The sequence below is a fragment of the Chlorocebus sabaeus genome, chromosome 22, assembly GCF_047675955.1.
Source record: "Chlorocebus sabaeus isolate Y175 chromosome 22, mChlSab1.0.hap1, whole genome shotgun sequence".
NCBI lineage: Eukaryota > Metazoa > Chordata > Mammalia > Primates > Cercopithecidae > Chlorocebus > Chlorocebus sabaeus.
The window spans coordinates 47,768,979-47,782,001 of NC_132925.1; the positions used below are offsets into that span (position 1 = coordinate 47,768,979).

The window sequence follows — 13,023 nt, forward strand, 5'->3', positions numbered from 1 at the left end:
GTTGATTCTGTAAAATGCTGGAGGGACGCCCCCCCAACACTGCTGTTCCTTTAGTTTGTTGTGATGGTGTGGGCTGTCCATTTCTTACCTGACAGAAGGAGTGCCCATGTTAGTGACATCGTTGTGCTGAATTGTGTTTCATCTTGGACTTCTGTGGTGGAGTGAGTGTGTTTTTGTGGTGTGATGTAGTAAGAGAATATGTGCTTCAATGACAGGCAGATTGCACGCTTTGAATAAATGTCTTAACCTCTGGGGGCTTCAATTTCCTTGTCTGTAATGTGAGATCATCATTAGCCACTGTCATTAGAAGTGAATGGAATCAGGTGTGTAAAGATTTTCCCCATCATAGGTATCCAGCTTTCTCCATCTTCCGTATCGGCCCTGTGGTAACATAATGCAGCTCATGTGCATGTCAGGTGAGTGCTTACTATTTCATGCAAGATGCTGTGGAGAACAGAGATTAGCACAGGATGACTCTACCTCAAACTGTTCCTGCTGGACGTTTTCGGTAGCCTCAGAAAGTGCATGGTAAAGGGAGACCAGATCATGCTGGGCACACTACCATGCAGAATCCTCAAAACACCAGAAAACTAAGTTGCAGACAGTCGAAAAGCCAGAAGGAGTATTGAGCTCATCGGGCCTGAGAGCAATCAGAAGGGGGTGTTCATTTGTTCTCTCATCCACTTGATCAGCAAACTGGGCATATTGTGCTACCCAAAAACAGGAAACATGAAAGGCTGGGAGGGAGGGATGCAGCTGAGAGTTAGCTCTGAAATCTCCGTGGGCTCGTCCAGCAGGGAGAGGGCTGCTGCTGACCTTCCCCAGGGCAGCTGCCAGCCTGAGCTTCCAGGTGAGACAGCCTAGACTGAACCTGCCTCTGCCACACCTGAGTCTCAGGGCAAGACTCACTCTCCTGGGCTTTGCTTCCTCACCTGAGAAAGGGGGCTCATCTCACTTGCCCGTTGGCATTGATGTGGGAGTCATGGTGGTGGCGTGGAGTCCCCTGTCTTGAGTCTTCCCTCTCTGCTCCTTCTCCAGGAGCCATCTTTTTGGGCTCAGGCTGTGTGGGCTCTACACAGTCAATCACTCAGGAGCCACAGCTGCCTGCTGCCAGCACCCTGACTGACTGAGCCCCGAGCCTGGCAGGGCAGGGTGTGGTTCTGCTCGACTGTCGGAGCCGAGGACATGGAACATCAGGCCTGCCTTGCAGTCCCAGCGTTTATTGTCCCAAGTCTCAGCCTATTTGTTTTGTGACCTTGGAGACATCAAAAACCTCTGTTTCTTCATCCATAAAATTGAATGTCAAAATATTGACCCGCCTGTAGGGTTTTTTATGAAGAATAACTGACCCAGAGGATGGCAAAGCTTCTTTGTTAATCAGAAAGGACCAAACTGCTTAGCAAGCATGAACTTGAGTTTTAAAAAGTGTTTGCTTGTTTGATGTGTTCCTCCCTCCCTCCTTCCTCAGAAGTGCTTGGTGCTGGAGGGATGGGAAGGATGTGAGGGAGAGCCTCTGCAACCACCCATGCCCTCTGGGGAGCTGGGCTCAGGGAACAGGCCTCCTAGGGGCCACCCTGGTGGTATAGGGCAGCAGCGCCTCTCCCCATTCCGCCTCCCAGCCTTGTCTGCTGCCCTTCTCACTGCGTACCCTGCCTAGGACACTGGGGGCCCCTGGGCAGCAGGCCCCAGCCCTATCCTCCCATTTGGTAGACTCTTTACCCTTGGGGTTTTGTGGAGCCTCCAAGGGCCTGGCCAGCTCCAGGCCCACCCTGTTCCTGCAACTGTGGATGTGGAGCTCAGGCTCAGGAGGAGCTCCCCAAGAGAGGACCCATGTGGCTTGGCTCCTTTCAGTTACTCTTCCCACTTGCATTGAGGCCTCCCACATTCCAGGCATAGCGCTGGGCACTGCGGATAGAAATGGAAAAAAACAAAGCAAAGCCTGGTCCTCATGGAGGTTCCATTCCAGTGCGGGAATGACAGCCAGTGAACAAAGGGATGCCAAGTGGTGGAAAGCTCTATGATGAAAAACTAAGTGGGCAAGTTGCTACAGAGTGGCAGGGATAAGCCAGTGCCTATCTCTCGCTGGGTGGCTGAGGAGGGGCTCTGATACAGTGGCATCCAAGCAGGGATGGGAAGGAAGTAAGGAAGAGAGGAACTGCAGGTGCAGAGGCCCTGAGGTGGGAGCATGCCTGGCACATTCAGGGAATGGGAAGCAAGGCCCGCATGACTGAAGGGATGTGAACAGTGGGTCGGGGGTCACAGCAAATAAAGTCAGAGACATCATGGGGGCTGGGTTGTGTGGCCTTGTGAGTCCTGGAAAGGACTTCAGCTTTTATAGAGTGAGATGGGAGGCCAGTGGAGAGCCTGGAGGCAAACCCCAGGGTCACATCATCTGTGTTCTTCCAAGAACAGGAAGAACAGGCTACGGAGAACAGGCTCTTGGAAGAACAGGCTGCGGGGGAGAGGGCAACAGTCCAAGCCAGGTGAGGCTGGGACCAGGGCAGGCAGTGCAGGGACAGGAAGGGGTCAGGCACTGGACCTGCTTGGAAGATAGAGCCGACCCTATCTCCCGATGGCTGGTTACGGCTACGAGAGGACAAGGAGAGTCTGGGTGGGTGGAAGCCCCGGCTTTTCCCCTGACATCGTAGTGTTGCTGTGGAGAAAGAGAAGACTGAAGGAGACTTTAGGTTCTGGGCATAGTAAGCTGGGATGCCTATCAGCCATTCAAGGAGGCAGCTGGGTGTTAGTCTCTATGCTCCCAGCTCCAGTCTCCACCTCCCCTGGAACTCAGACATCTGTGTCTCTCCAGCAGCCTCAGAGACAGCTCCCACTTGCAGAGCTCCCATCTCCCCTCCCCTGAAGCTGGCTCCTCCCTGCTCCCACCTAGCATGAGGCAGATCCTCAAACTAGAAACCTTTACACATTAGCTGTTCTTTACACACCAGCTGTTTTCACACCAGTCTCTCCTCGTCCCCACATCTAGTCTGTCACCACCAAAATATGTCTTGAACTCTGAGTATCTTCCTTGCTAATTTCCATGTTTCCTTTCTTATTTCTCCACCTCCCCTGAATCTGTTCCCCAAACTGTGTAGCCAGTTTGCATCTTTTAAAATCGCAAACTGGCAGTGTCATTCCTCTGCCATCTCCTGCGCCCCACTACTGGTGTCTTCCTGGTGCTTTGTCCCATGGCAATGGTGGCTGGCCCATGTCTCCAACCTGCTGTCTCCCTGGGCCACCCCACCCCAGCCAGCCCTGCCACCTGCAGTTCCACTGGGGGCCTGGTTCTTTCCCTGCCCAGGGCCTTAGGCCTGCTCTGCTCTTCCCTCTGCCTGGAATCCCTGTGGGTGGTTCGTTACCCATCTGCTCTTGGCCCCAGTGTCACCTCCTCAGGGAAGTCCTCCCTGACTACCCACAATGAATTAGGTCTCCCAGTTGTTCGCTCTCATGGAACCTCGTCCTTTTTTCTCATAGTACCTCCCACAGTTTTGTAATTCCTCATGTATTCAGTGGTGATCTAATTAACATCTTTCTTCCTTAGCCGCCAGCAGACTTTATAGAACCCAACTGTCTAAAACTGTTTTGCTCATCCTGCTGGCATTCCAGGGCCCGGGCCTGGTACCTGAGAGAAGGTTGCTACCCACGTGTTGAGAGAATGTGTGTGTGCCACCTCAGCTGCGCTCTGTGGACATTAGCGAATGTTTGAGGAGTGAGTTATTCAGTAGATGGAGAGAGGCCCTCAAAGTTGGCTAGAAGATAAATGACTGAAAGGAATGTCTGTTTTTCTCATTCTTAGGTTGGTAAAATTATCTACTTTTCTTTATCTCTGGTGTTCTAAATGGGTCTTCTGTTCTGAAGCATCCCTCAATGAGCGTGGGCTTGCTGACCACCCCGTGTGGCGATGCTGTCTGCATGCGCCTGTGAGAACCCACGGGAGTGCCACGCCGCCCTGTCCCCATCTTTATCTGCTTCACAATTTCCTGTCTAGGCCCTTAAAATCTTGATTTGCACAGTTATTTATCTTTGTGCTCTTCATGGTGCCCTGGTAAGGCATTCTTTATGATTTCAGTCCTGAGAACACAAGCCCTGTTGAAAAGAGAACATGCTTTGAATAAAGCCGGCTTGGCGTTCAGCTTGACAGGGAGGAGGAGCGGGAGGGGGCGTCAGGGCAGCATGAGGCCCCTGGCCGCCCTCTCTCACAGGAAGACTCATAAACACAAGGATCTCGCTCAAGCCCCGGCAGGTCTGGAATCTCAGCTCGGTGCTTTGCCAGGTATGGTTTTGCCACAAGGGGCATTTCTCTTCCAGAACTTGATGCAGTCATTCTCTTCAGAGGGGCTGGGCATTTATCTAGACCTGTCACAACCAGGTTTCTCAGCAGCCCGTGTGCTGGGCACTGAGGATGCAGCATAGGGAAAGCACAGTCCTTGTTTTGGGATTTAGAAGGGAAGAGATACACATTTGATAGGCCAAAATTAAGAAATCTGGCAGTGCCAAATGTTGAAGCAGATGTGTATCAATGGGGTGTCTTGGGCCTTGTTGGTAGAAGTTGATTTATCTACCTAGCAAAGTTGAACGCCCACTCACCCTGCAATCCAGCAGTTCAACTCCAGGAAGTGTGTCCTTGAGAAACCCTTGCACATGTGCCCATGCAGGATCCTTGTAACAGAAGAAATTCATTGCAGCATTTTCCAGCAAAGAACTGGAAACACCCCCAGTGCACATCAATAGGAGCCCAGGTTGTGCTAAATACACAGGGTGCAGCAGATGGCATCGGCAGCAAATGAGCTGCAGGTGCACGCACCGTGTGCACAGATTTTTAGTATCATAACTGGCACGATGCCTCATTCATACAGTTTAGAAACTTATACAACAAAGCAAATTACTGATTAGGAATGTGTACTACATACATAGTGAGCCGCTACACAATCATACACACGTGTGTATAAAAAGAAAGGGTACTGTGCGCCAAATTCAAGTCAACGGCTCCCTCCCGCTGGCACAGGTGGGAGAGCTGGGTGGGGAGGACCCCACGGGTAGATATGAGTTATCGATAATGTAGTTCAGGGGCAGAGGGGGCAGTGAGCTCATGTGTGTTAAGTATATGATTGAAATCTGTCAGCACACAGAGGCAGGGGCTGACCTGTAAAGTAGTGGTGACCAAACAGTGAGTCAGGTTCCGGTGGTCAGCTGTGTCTGGAGTTATCAGGGAAGCCCTTCTAGGAGGTCTGTGGGAGCAGGGGTTAGGGATGAATGGGAATTTGCCAGTGGAAGAAATCCCAGGGAGCAGCCACAGGGGCAAAGCACAGAGACATTCAGAAGCACAGCATTTACAAGGAATCGTTCAAGAGTCCCTTGGCTACGGTTTCAGGGTTGGGGAGAATGTGGGGCCAAAAAGGCTGTGGAGTTGGGCTGTGTGGTGGAGGCTTCTTGGTGGCTGGGCTAAGGAGTGGGGGCTCAGCCCTGTGAGTGAGGCTTTTCAGCAGATTGCCTTGTGGGGTGGTGACAGGGTTACCTGGAGACTCCTGCCCATCACAGGGAGTCCCCATAGAATTCCAGCTGACCAGAGGATCTTCCTGCTCATGGCAGAACCATGACAAGCTTTGAAAGCCATGAGGTAGACGATGGGAGCCCACATAGGAGCTGGTGACAAATAATTGCTTTATCAGAGAAACGTTTTAGAAAGCCGCACAGGCTGCTGCAGGCGCCTGGGAGGGAAGAGTTGTGACCTGGGCCCCACCTCACTGGACAGACGACGCTTAGTGTAAGATGATACTCTCCAGTGACTCTGAGTAATGTTCCCAAAAATCTCATTCTCCCATTGCCTTTTCAGACCATTTCAGAGATGTTTTCTGTTTCTTTGTGATTGATCTTGGCTGTGGCTTTTGACACTGTGCGTCTCACTTTCTCTGCCCCCTGACCTCTGGTTAGGTAGTTAATGATCTTTAAACAAACACTTGAGTATTATGGCTCTCCAGGAAAGGTCCTGGGCTCATGGGCCATTAGCAACACACTCTCCCTTTATCCAGGGAGAAAATGAGTGTTCGCACACCCCGACTTGGTAGACAGGGATGCTTGCAACCTAAGTGTCAGCGTTCTCTTTAGTTTAACTATTTTTGATGGCAGGTTTTCTGAAATACGTTACATATTTCTCTGCTTCATTAAAAATCCATAAATACAGTTTCCTCTCAGAGAGAGTGGATCATAGGTAGAAATGTTCGTTCATTTCAGGAACTTTTATTGGAGACTTTTCTATGTCTGTTCCTGATTTACAAACTGTGAATGCAGAAATCTGCCCAGTATAGTAGTCAGTGATATTTTAGAAACAGAGATAAGATCAGGTTACTCCTTTGCCTAAACTCCTCCAGTGACTTCCGGGCCTTGCACTCTACTGTGGGGCCCAAGCCTTGACCTCTGTATTAGTCCATTTTCACGCTGCTGATAAAGACATACCCGAAACTAGGTAATTTATTTTAAGAAAAAAAGAGGTTTAATGGACTCACAGTTCCACGTGGCTGAGGAGGCTTCACAATCATGGTGGAAGGCAAAAGGCATGTCTTACATGGTACCAGGCAAGAGAGAGAATGAGAGCCAAGTTAAAGGGGTTTCCCCTTATAAAACCATCAGATCTAGTGAGACTCATTCACTACCAGTAAGGGGGAAAGCATCCCCACAATTCAATTATCTCCCACTAGGTCCCTCCCACAACACGTGGGAATTAAGGAAGCTACAATTCAAGATGAGATTTGGGTGGGGACACAGCCAAACCATATCAACCTCCCTCACTGCTGTCTCCCTCCCAACGCTTGCTGCAGCCCTCCTGCCTCTGTGTATTCCCAGACTCACCAAGCTACTGCCCTCTTAGGGCTTGCACTTATCAGTTCCCCCATTTAGAGCTGTCTTTCTTTGGGTCTTCACACAGCCACCTGCTTCTTATGCTAAGGTCTTAGCTCAAACTCACTTCTGTGAGACCTTCACCCCACCCAGGCCTTCTCTATCACATCACCCTGCATTGTTTTCTTTACAGCATATGTTGTCTGTAAAATATATATATATATATATATATTGCATGCATGTAATTTATATATTAATTTTATATTGATATGAATTGAATTAATATATATAAATTTTCCTACATAGGTAATTTTGTTGTTGCTGTTGTTTCTAGATATTAAGCTCTTTGGAAACAGAGATCGCTGTATTTCTTCCCCTAGAACAGTGCCTGGCACACAATAGGCACTCTGGGAATATGTGTTGAATGAATGAAAAGAGTTCCTGCCCTAGGCTACCCACAGGCCAGCAGGCAGCAGATACACAATAGACAGTGACCGTGTAGCAGGCTGTGGGATTCAGAAGGGCTGGGTTACCACTAAGGAGTCAGGGACAAGTTCTGCCACCGGGAGTTGGGGCAGGCTTTCCAGAGCAGTGGTGTTTGTCCTGGGCTTTAGAGGGCAGATGGGCACAGCTTGGCCATCTGAGCAGCTGGGGAGGCCATTCTCGGGGGAGGAGGCAGGCAAACCTGGACAGAGGGCTGGAAAATGCTGGCGTGATTGATGGAAGGGAGGAACTTGGAGGGACTGGAGCCTGGATTGGAGCCGGGGTGAAGGGAACTAAGGTAGTCAGAGATTTGGCTGCTGTGAACCCTGCCTTTCTCCCGGAAGAACAGTGAGACTTGGAGAGTGGGGCCCTGGCCCTGCTTTGCTGGCGGCCCTCAGCCTTGTGCTTCCAGTGTGGTACCTGCTCTGATCCAGGAGAGTGTACCTGGGCCCCAGACCCACCTTGGCTGGTCTTCATGGTGCCTGCAGGTGGTGGTAAGCACAGGATTCTCTAGCTGCAGCTCCCCTCTGCTCCCCTCTGCTCCCCACAGCCCCGAGGCTTGTTGGTTTCATGTGCTCTCTTGCTTGCTCCCCATCAGGTGGTGAAGAAGGTGAAGTCCATGCAGATGTTTCACATGCCTATCACTTCAGCCATGCAAGGAGACCGGCTGGGCATCTGCGTCACCCAGTTTGACCCCAAGCTGCTGGAGCGCGGGTTGGTGTGTGCCCCTGAGTCCCTGCATACTGTCCATGCGGCCCTCATCTCTGTGGAAAAGATACCATATTTCCGGGGGCCCCTGCAAACCAAGGCCAAGTTCCACATTACAGTGGGCCATGAAACAGTCATGGGCCGGTTGATGTTCTTCAGCCCTGCTCCAGATAACTTTGACCAGGAGCCTATACTGGACTCTTTCAACTTCTCTCAAGAATACCTCTTCCAGGAGCAGTACCTATCCAAGGATTTGGCACCAGCAGTGACAAATAATGATGAGGCCGACAAGAAGGCCGGCCAGGCCACAGAGGGCCATTGTCCTCGGCAGCAGTGGGCCCTGGTAGAGTTTGAGAAGCCCGTCACCTGCCCTCGGCTGTGCCTGGTGATTGGCTCTAGGCTAGATGCGGACATTCACACCAACACGTGCCGGCTAGCCTTCCATGGCATCCTGCTCCATGGGCTGGAGGACAGGAACTATGCCGACAGCTTCCTGCCCAGGCTGAAGGTGTACAAGCTGAAGCACAAGCATGGCCTCGTAGAGCGGGTGAGCATGCCTTTGCTTGGCCCCACACCCCTTTCCTTCTTGCTCGGGCAGCCGGGATCCATGGCCTGACATCTGTGATTAGAGCCAGAAAGGCCCTCAGAGACCTTCTGGTGCCAACCTCTAGTTTCTGGACAAGGCATCTGATGCCCAGAGTGGTCAAGTGGCCACAGTTCTCTCAGCTGGTCAGTCACAGAGCCAGTGCCAGCACCTAGGCAGGGGGACCCCCACTGTACCCAACCCCACCTGGCTCTCCCACCCCTGCTTATTTATGTGATAGATGTGGCCCCCATGGGTCTGAGCAAGTCTGGACTCCCCCACAGCCAGTGCCAGATGGCAGCGGTTAGCACTGGCCTCCCTGGCCTGCTGCCCTGACCAGGCCCCACTCTTTTGCCCTTGGTGGGCACTGTACCTCCATCCGGCTGGGCTCTGCCCACATGCCCCTATAAGCTGCTCATGTCCAGAGGGAAACACTGCCCATCAGTGGTGCCAGGCCAGGTCTTTCCTCACCTGTGGACTGAGGGGAAGGGGCTAATGGTGGCCAGGTCTTTCCTCACCTGTGGACTGAGGGGAAGGGGCTAAGGATGCCAGAGAGCAAGAGGAAGGAAGGTACAGGAAGCTGACACAGTGGTAGGTCCAGCCCTGGCTACCTAGGGTGCCTGAAGTTCACCATCGCTGGATGCAGGCTTTAGGTATGTAAGTGAGCCAGCCTAGTTGAGGTAGGATGAGGCCCTGGCTGTGCCTTGCTGGGTGGCCCTTGGCCTTTTGCTTTCAGGGTGGTGCCTGCTCTGTCCCAGGAGACTCAGACTGGGCCCCGGGCCTCCCTTGGCTGGTCCTGTGGTGCATCAGCACCTGAGCCCGGTGCTGGGTGGGATGGGCCTGCCACTAGGGTGGACAGAACATGGTGGTCTCCCCCAAAGTGGTGGAATCACCTCCTCCCATGGGGCATCCATCCCCAGCAGCTGTCGACACAGCACTGAGTGGGAATCCATGCCCTTCAGGCCTTGAAGGCAGGATGGATGGACAGCCAAACCTCACCATCTCTTTTGGCTGGCTCCCTGGCTGTGGGCCCGAGTGGATCAGCAGTAGCTGTACCGGGACATGACTGAGTTTTGACTGGCTCAAAGAGCACAGAGTGCTGGCAACCCCACTGTCGGGGGCTTAGGCTCCTAGCAGGAGCCTCAGGGTCTGTCCTGAGGCTTTCAGCAAGCACCTCAGTTCCTCACAGGAACCTAATGAGGTCCCCCAGGCTTAGTGCGGGTGCCAGCACAAATCTGGCCCATCCACAGTGTCACATGTGGTGGGCTTCCATCGCCCACCCTCCACTCCAGGTCTCCATCCACGGTTTTTCTCCTCTGGGAGAAAAATCCACGGGTTTTCTCGTCTGGGATTCTGTCAGTGCAGCCCCTTCCCCTCCCTTTCTCCTTTTCTTAGGTTCTTCTTGGGTGCTCCACCCTGGCCCTCTTCTTTTCCTGCCCCTGTACCTAGACCTGCCCTGAAGTAGGGGATTGAGGAGCAACCCCTTCCTCTCCTTTCCCCAGACCCAGAGCTTGGACCCTTAGCTCTGTGGGGCCGCTGGGGCCTGCTCAGGGCTCCATCAGCCTTAGGCCAGCCCTGAGATGCTGATTGAAGATGAAGGTGATAAAGTGTGTGTCACTCGTTTGTCTAGCCTGATTTATTAGCAGTGTTTGGAGTATAATTATTCTATAGTAAAATATCTATGAGAGAGTAATATCCCAATTGGTGTGGCTCCTGGGTCTAATTGCTCCCACTCAGGCCTGTCAACAGCGGTGCAGCAGTCACTTCCTTTGAGAACTGGGAGGGAGAGTCTGTGAGGAGCAAGTAAACATATGGCCACAGTGACTCATGCCTCCTGAAGGGCTGAGGGGGGGGCCAGGAGACATGCTGACCTATGTCCTGCCCCCAACCTGGGGCATCCCTGGGACCACCAGCATTTTCCTGCTCAGTCCAGGGAGCCTGGAAGTGGAAGCACAAGAACTGCAGGCAGTCCACAGAAGCTGAGTCCAAATCCCACATAGACAACCCTAAACAGAGACAGGCTTCCTCCAACTAGGGACAGCTGCACCGGGTGACTGTGGATATGTGCAGAGGTGAGATCCTATGAGCCCAGGGCTTTGGTCAGGGAAGAGGGGCTTCCTAAGGCTCCACAACAGAGGAAAGGGCATGGGTGACCAGGCTAGGAGCAGCTCCCTCAACTCGCACCCCCCTGAGGCTCTAGCTGAATGGGCACCTGCCTTAATGCTAGGAGCTGGCTGTAGGCTGGGACTTCTGTACCACATGTTCTCCTCTGGGCCCCAGGGCAGGAATGAGCCTGCCTCCCACCTCCCTCCACCCTGTCACCACTCTATTGATTAAGCATATACTATGCACCTTTACTAGCTACATACTTTATTTTGAAACCTTTTAATAACCCTGAGGAAGAGGTCATTATTTTTCCTATGTTCATTTTTCCCCAATTAAATCAATTAAATTGGGTGCAAATATTTAGGAAAAGTAATATGTGCACATGGTAAAAAATTTCTAACAAGGCAATAATTATTCAGTGTAAGGAAGTTTTCTTCCTGCAAACCCAGGTCCCCTCCCCAAAGGCAGCCAGACTGGAAACCAGCCTGAGAAATGTGAAGTGACCTGCCCAAGGTCACAGGGTAGTAAAGCTGGAGTTTGAATTCAGAACTAGCTGGTCTCTGAGTCATGAAAGTTTCACTTTGTCAGACAGATTATTGCCCAGTGTGTCAAAAGAGTCTGCGTTCTCTTGAAAAGCTGGAATCTCCTTGATGAGAGACTTTCCTTCCTGGTGAGGTTGAACTTGGAGATCAACCAAGTTCACCACAAAACAGCTGTACACCTTGGGCAGCCTTTTAATCTCAATCGCTCATTCCTTCGAAGGATGGTCTTGACCTCATCAGGTTGTTTTGAAAGAGCCATCATAGCTTGTGGCTTCATATGTAAGAGCCGACTCTAATCAGGTGAAGCAAGAAGGTAGTGTTGCTAGTGCAGTTCATGAGTGATCGGCTGGGTTTGTTCCAAAGGGGCAGCCCTGTTTGCTTTGAGTAGGCCCCAGATCACCCAGAGATTTTCAGATCATCTTGCTTGACCAGGGGCTCAGCCATCTGACAGACTGGTCCAATGTGCAGGCCTGGGCTTTACTCCCAGCCTTACCACCTGCTAGTGTGAAAAGTTGGGCAGGCCGTGAGACTTCCATGTTAAGTGGGAATTTTCACAGTGCTGCACCAGGGTTAGATGAAGGTGAGATGGGGGATTGCACATAAGGTTCTCACATCAGTGCTTGTCTCCTACTGCATCCTTATTGTTTTATCATTATTCATGTTTAAGCTCTTAGAGTCAAAATAATAATGCCTGGAGCGTGGGTCCACTCTTTTCCCTGGGACTCCGTTATTTCTCTTTGAAGCACAGGAGCCAATCCCCCTGGTCCCTATCAGGAGCCACCCAGTGTTGGTTGAAGAGGAGGGGTAAGAGTCAGGCAGGCTCATGGGCGTGGTTATCCAGTGCAGGGGCCAGAGAAGTGCCCTGTGCTCTTCTTTCCCCACCGTGCTTGGCTAACTAAAAATTCCTGGGCACATCACAGCTACCAGTCAGCTTCCTGGTCATGTCTCTATTCAAAGAAGTTTCTGGGAGATCAGAGAATCTTGAAAAGGTAAAATCTAGTCTCTTGGGCAGAATCTCCACCACCATGGTGAGCCAGCACCCAGCCTTTGCTCTGTGATTCAGGGCAAGGCCAGCACATCTACTCCTCAAGCACAGTTAGCCTTCTTAGAACCTGGGCTTGGGCCTCTGAGCTATCTCAGTTCATCACGAAGGGAGACCCTGGCACTATACCTATGTGCTGAGTGAGCACTTTCCACCAGGGAGGCTTAAGGCATATAGGCCTTCTGAGCCCATTTCCCATAAAGGCATCCTTCATTCGTATATTCAGATGTTTACTGAGTTCCTTTGTTTGTGCCAGGCACTGGGCATACAACAAGATAGACAAAGTTCTTGTCTTCGTAGGGGAGGTTGGTAGTGAACAGTAAATTAGACACTTTGTAATATGGTCTAGAAAGAAAATAACAGCATGATGTAAATATGTGATGCTGAGGACAGTTATTGGAAAACAGAAGATGCTAATTTCCAAGCCTCTCCAGACTGTGTTTTTATTTCCTGTGCTCTTTATCACTGGCTCACACTGGAAGGTAGTCAGGTACCCTACCAGTTGTGGCTTAACTCATTAATATTACATAGAGCAAACTAGGGCCCATGGGCCAAACCTGAGCAACTGCTCTTGCCCCAAATCTAATAATCTTAAACAAGCTTATTTTCTCTGGATTCTTCTTTCAGCTGCTTCGATCAAACACAATTTAATTAACTTACCATTGGTAAATGGCTTTCCTTGCTTGGCTGACAAATGAGCCACCCGGAAACCTACTTTGGTTGCAGCC

General features: G+C 51.3%; 1 protein-coding gene across 3 annotated transcripts in view; it reads left to right on the top strand.

Moving 5' to 3' along the window:
- Positions 1 to 13,023, top strand: part of EEFSEC (eukaryotic elongation factor, selenocysteine-tRNA specific) — a 254,499-nt gene that overhangs the window by 180,549 nt on the left and 60,927 nt on the right. For all 3 annotated transcript variants that reach the window (XM_007985455.3, XM_007985456.3, XM_038003471.2), the window contains one exon: positions 7,913 to 8,569. In XM_007985455.3, the coding sequence (XP_007983646.2) occupies positions 7,913 to 8,569 (657 nt within the window). The remainder of the gene's footprint in view (positions 1 to 7,912; positions 8,570 to 13,023) is intronic.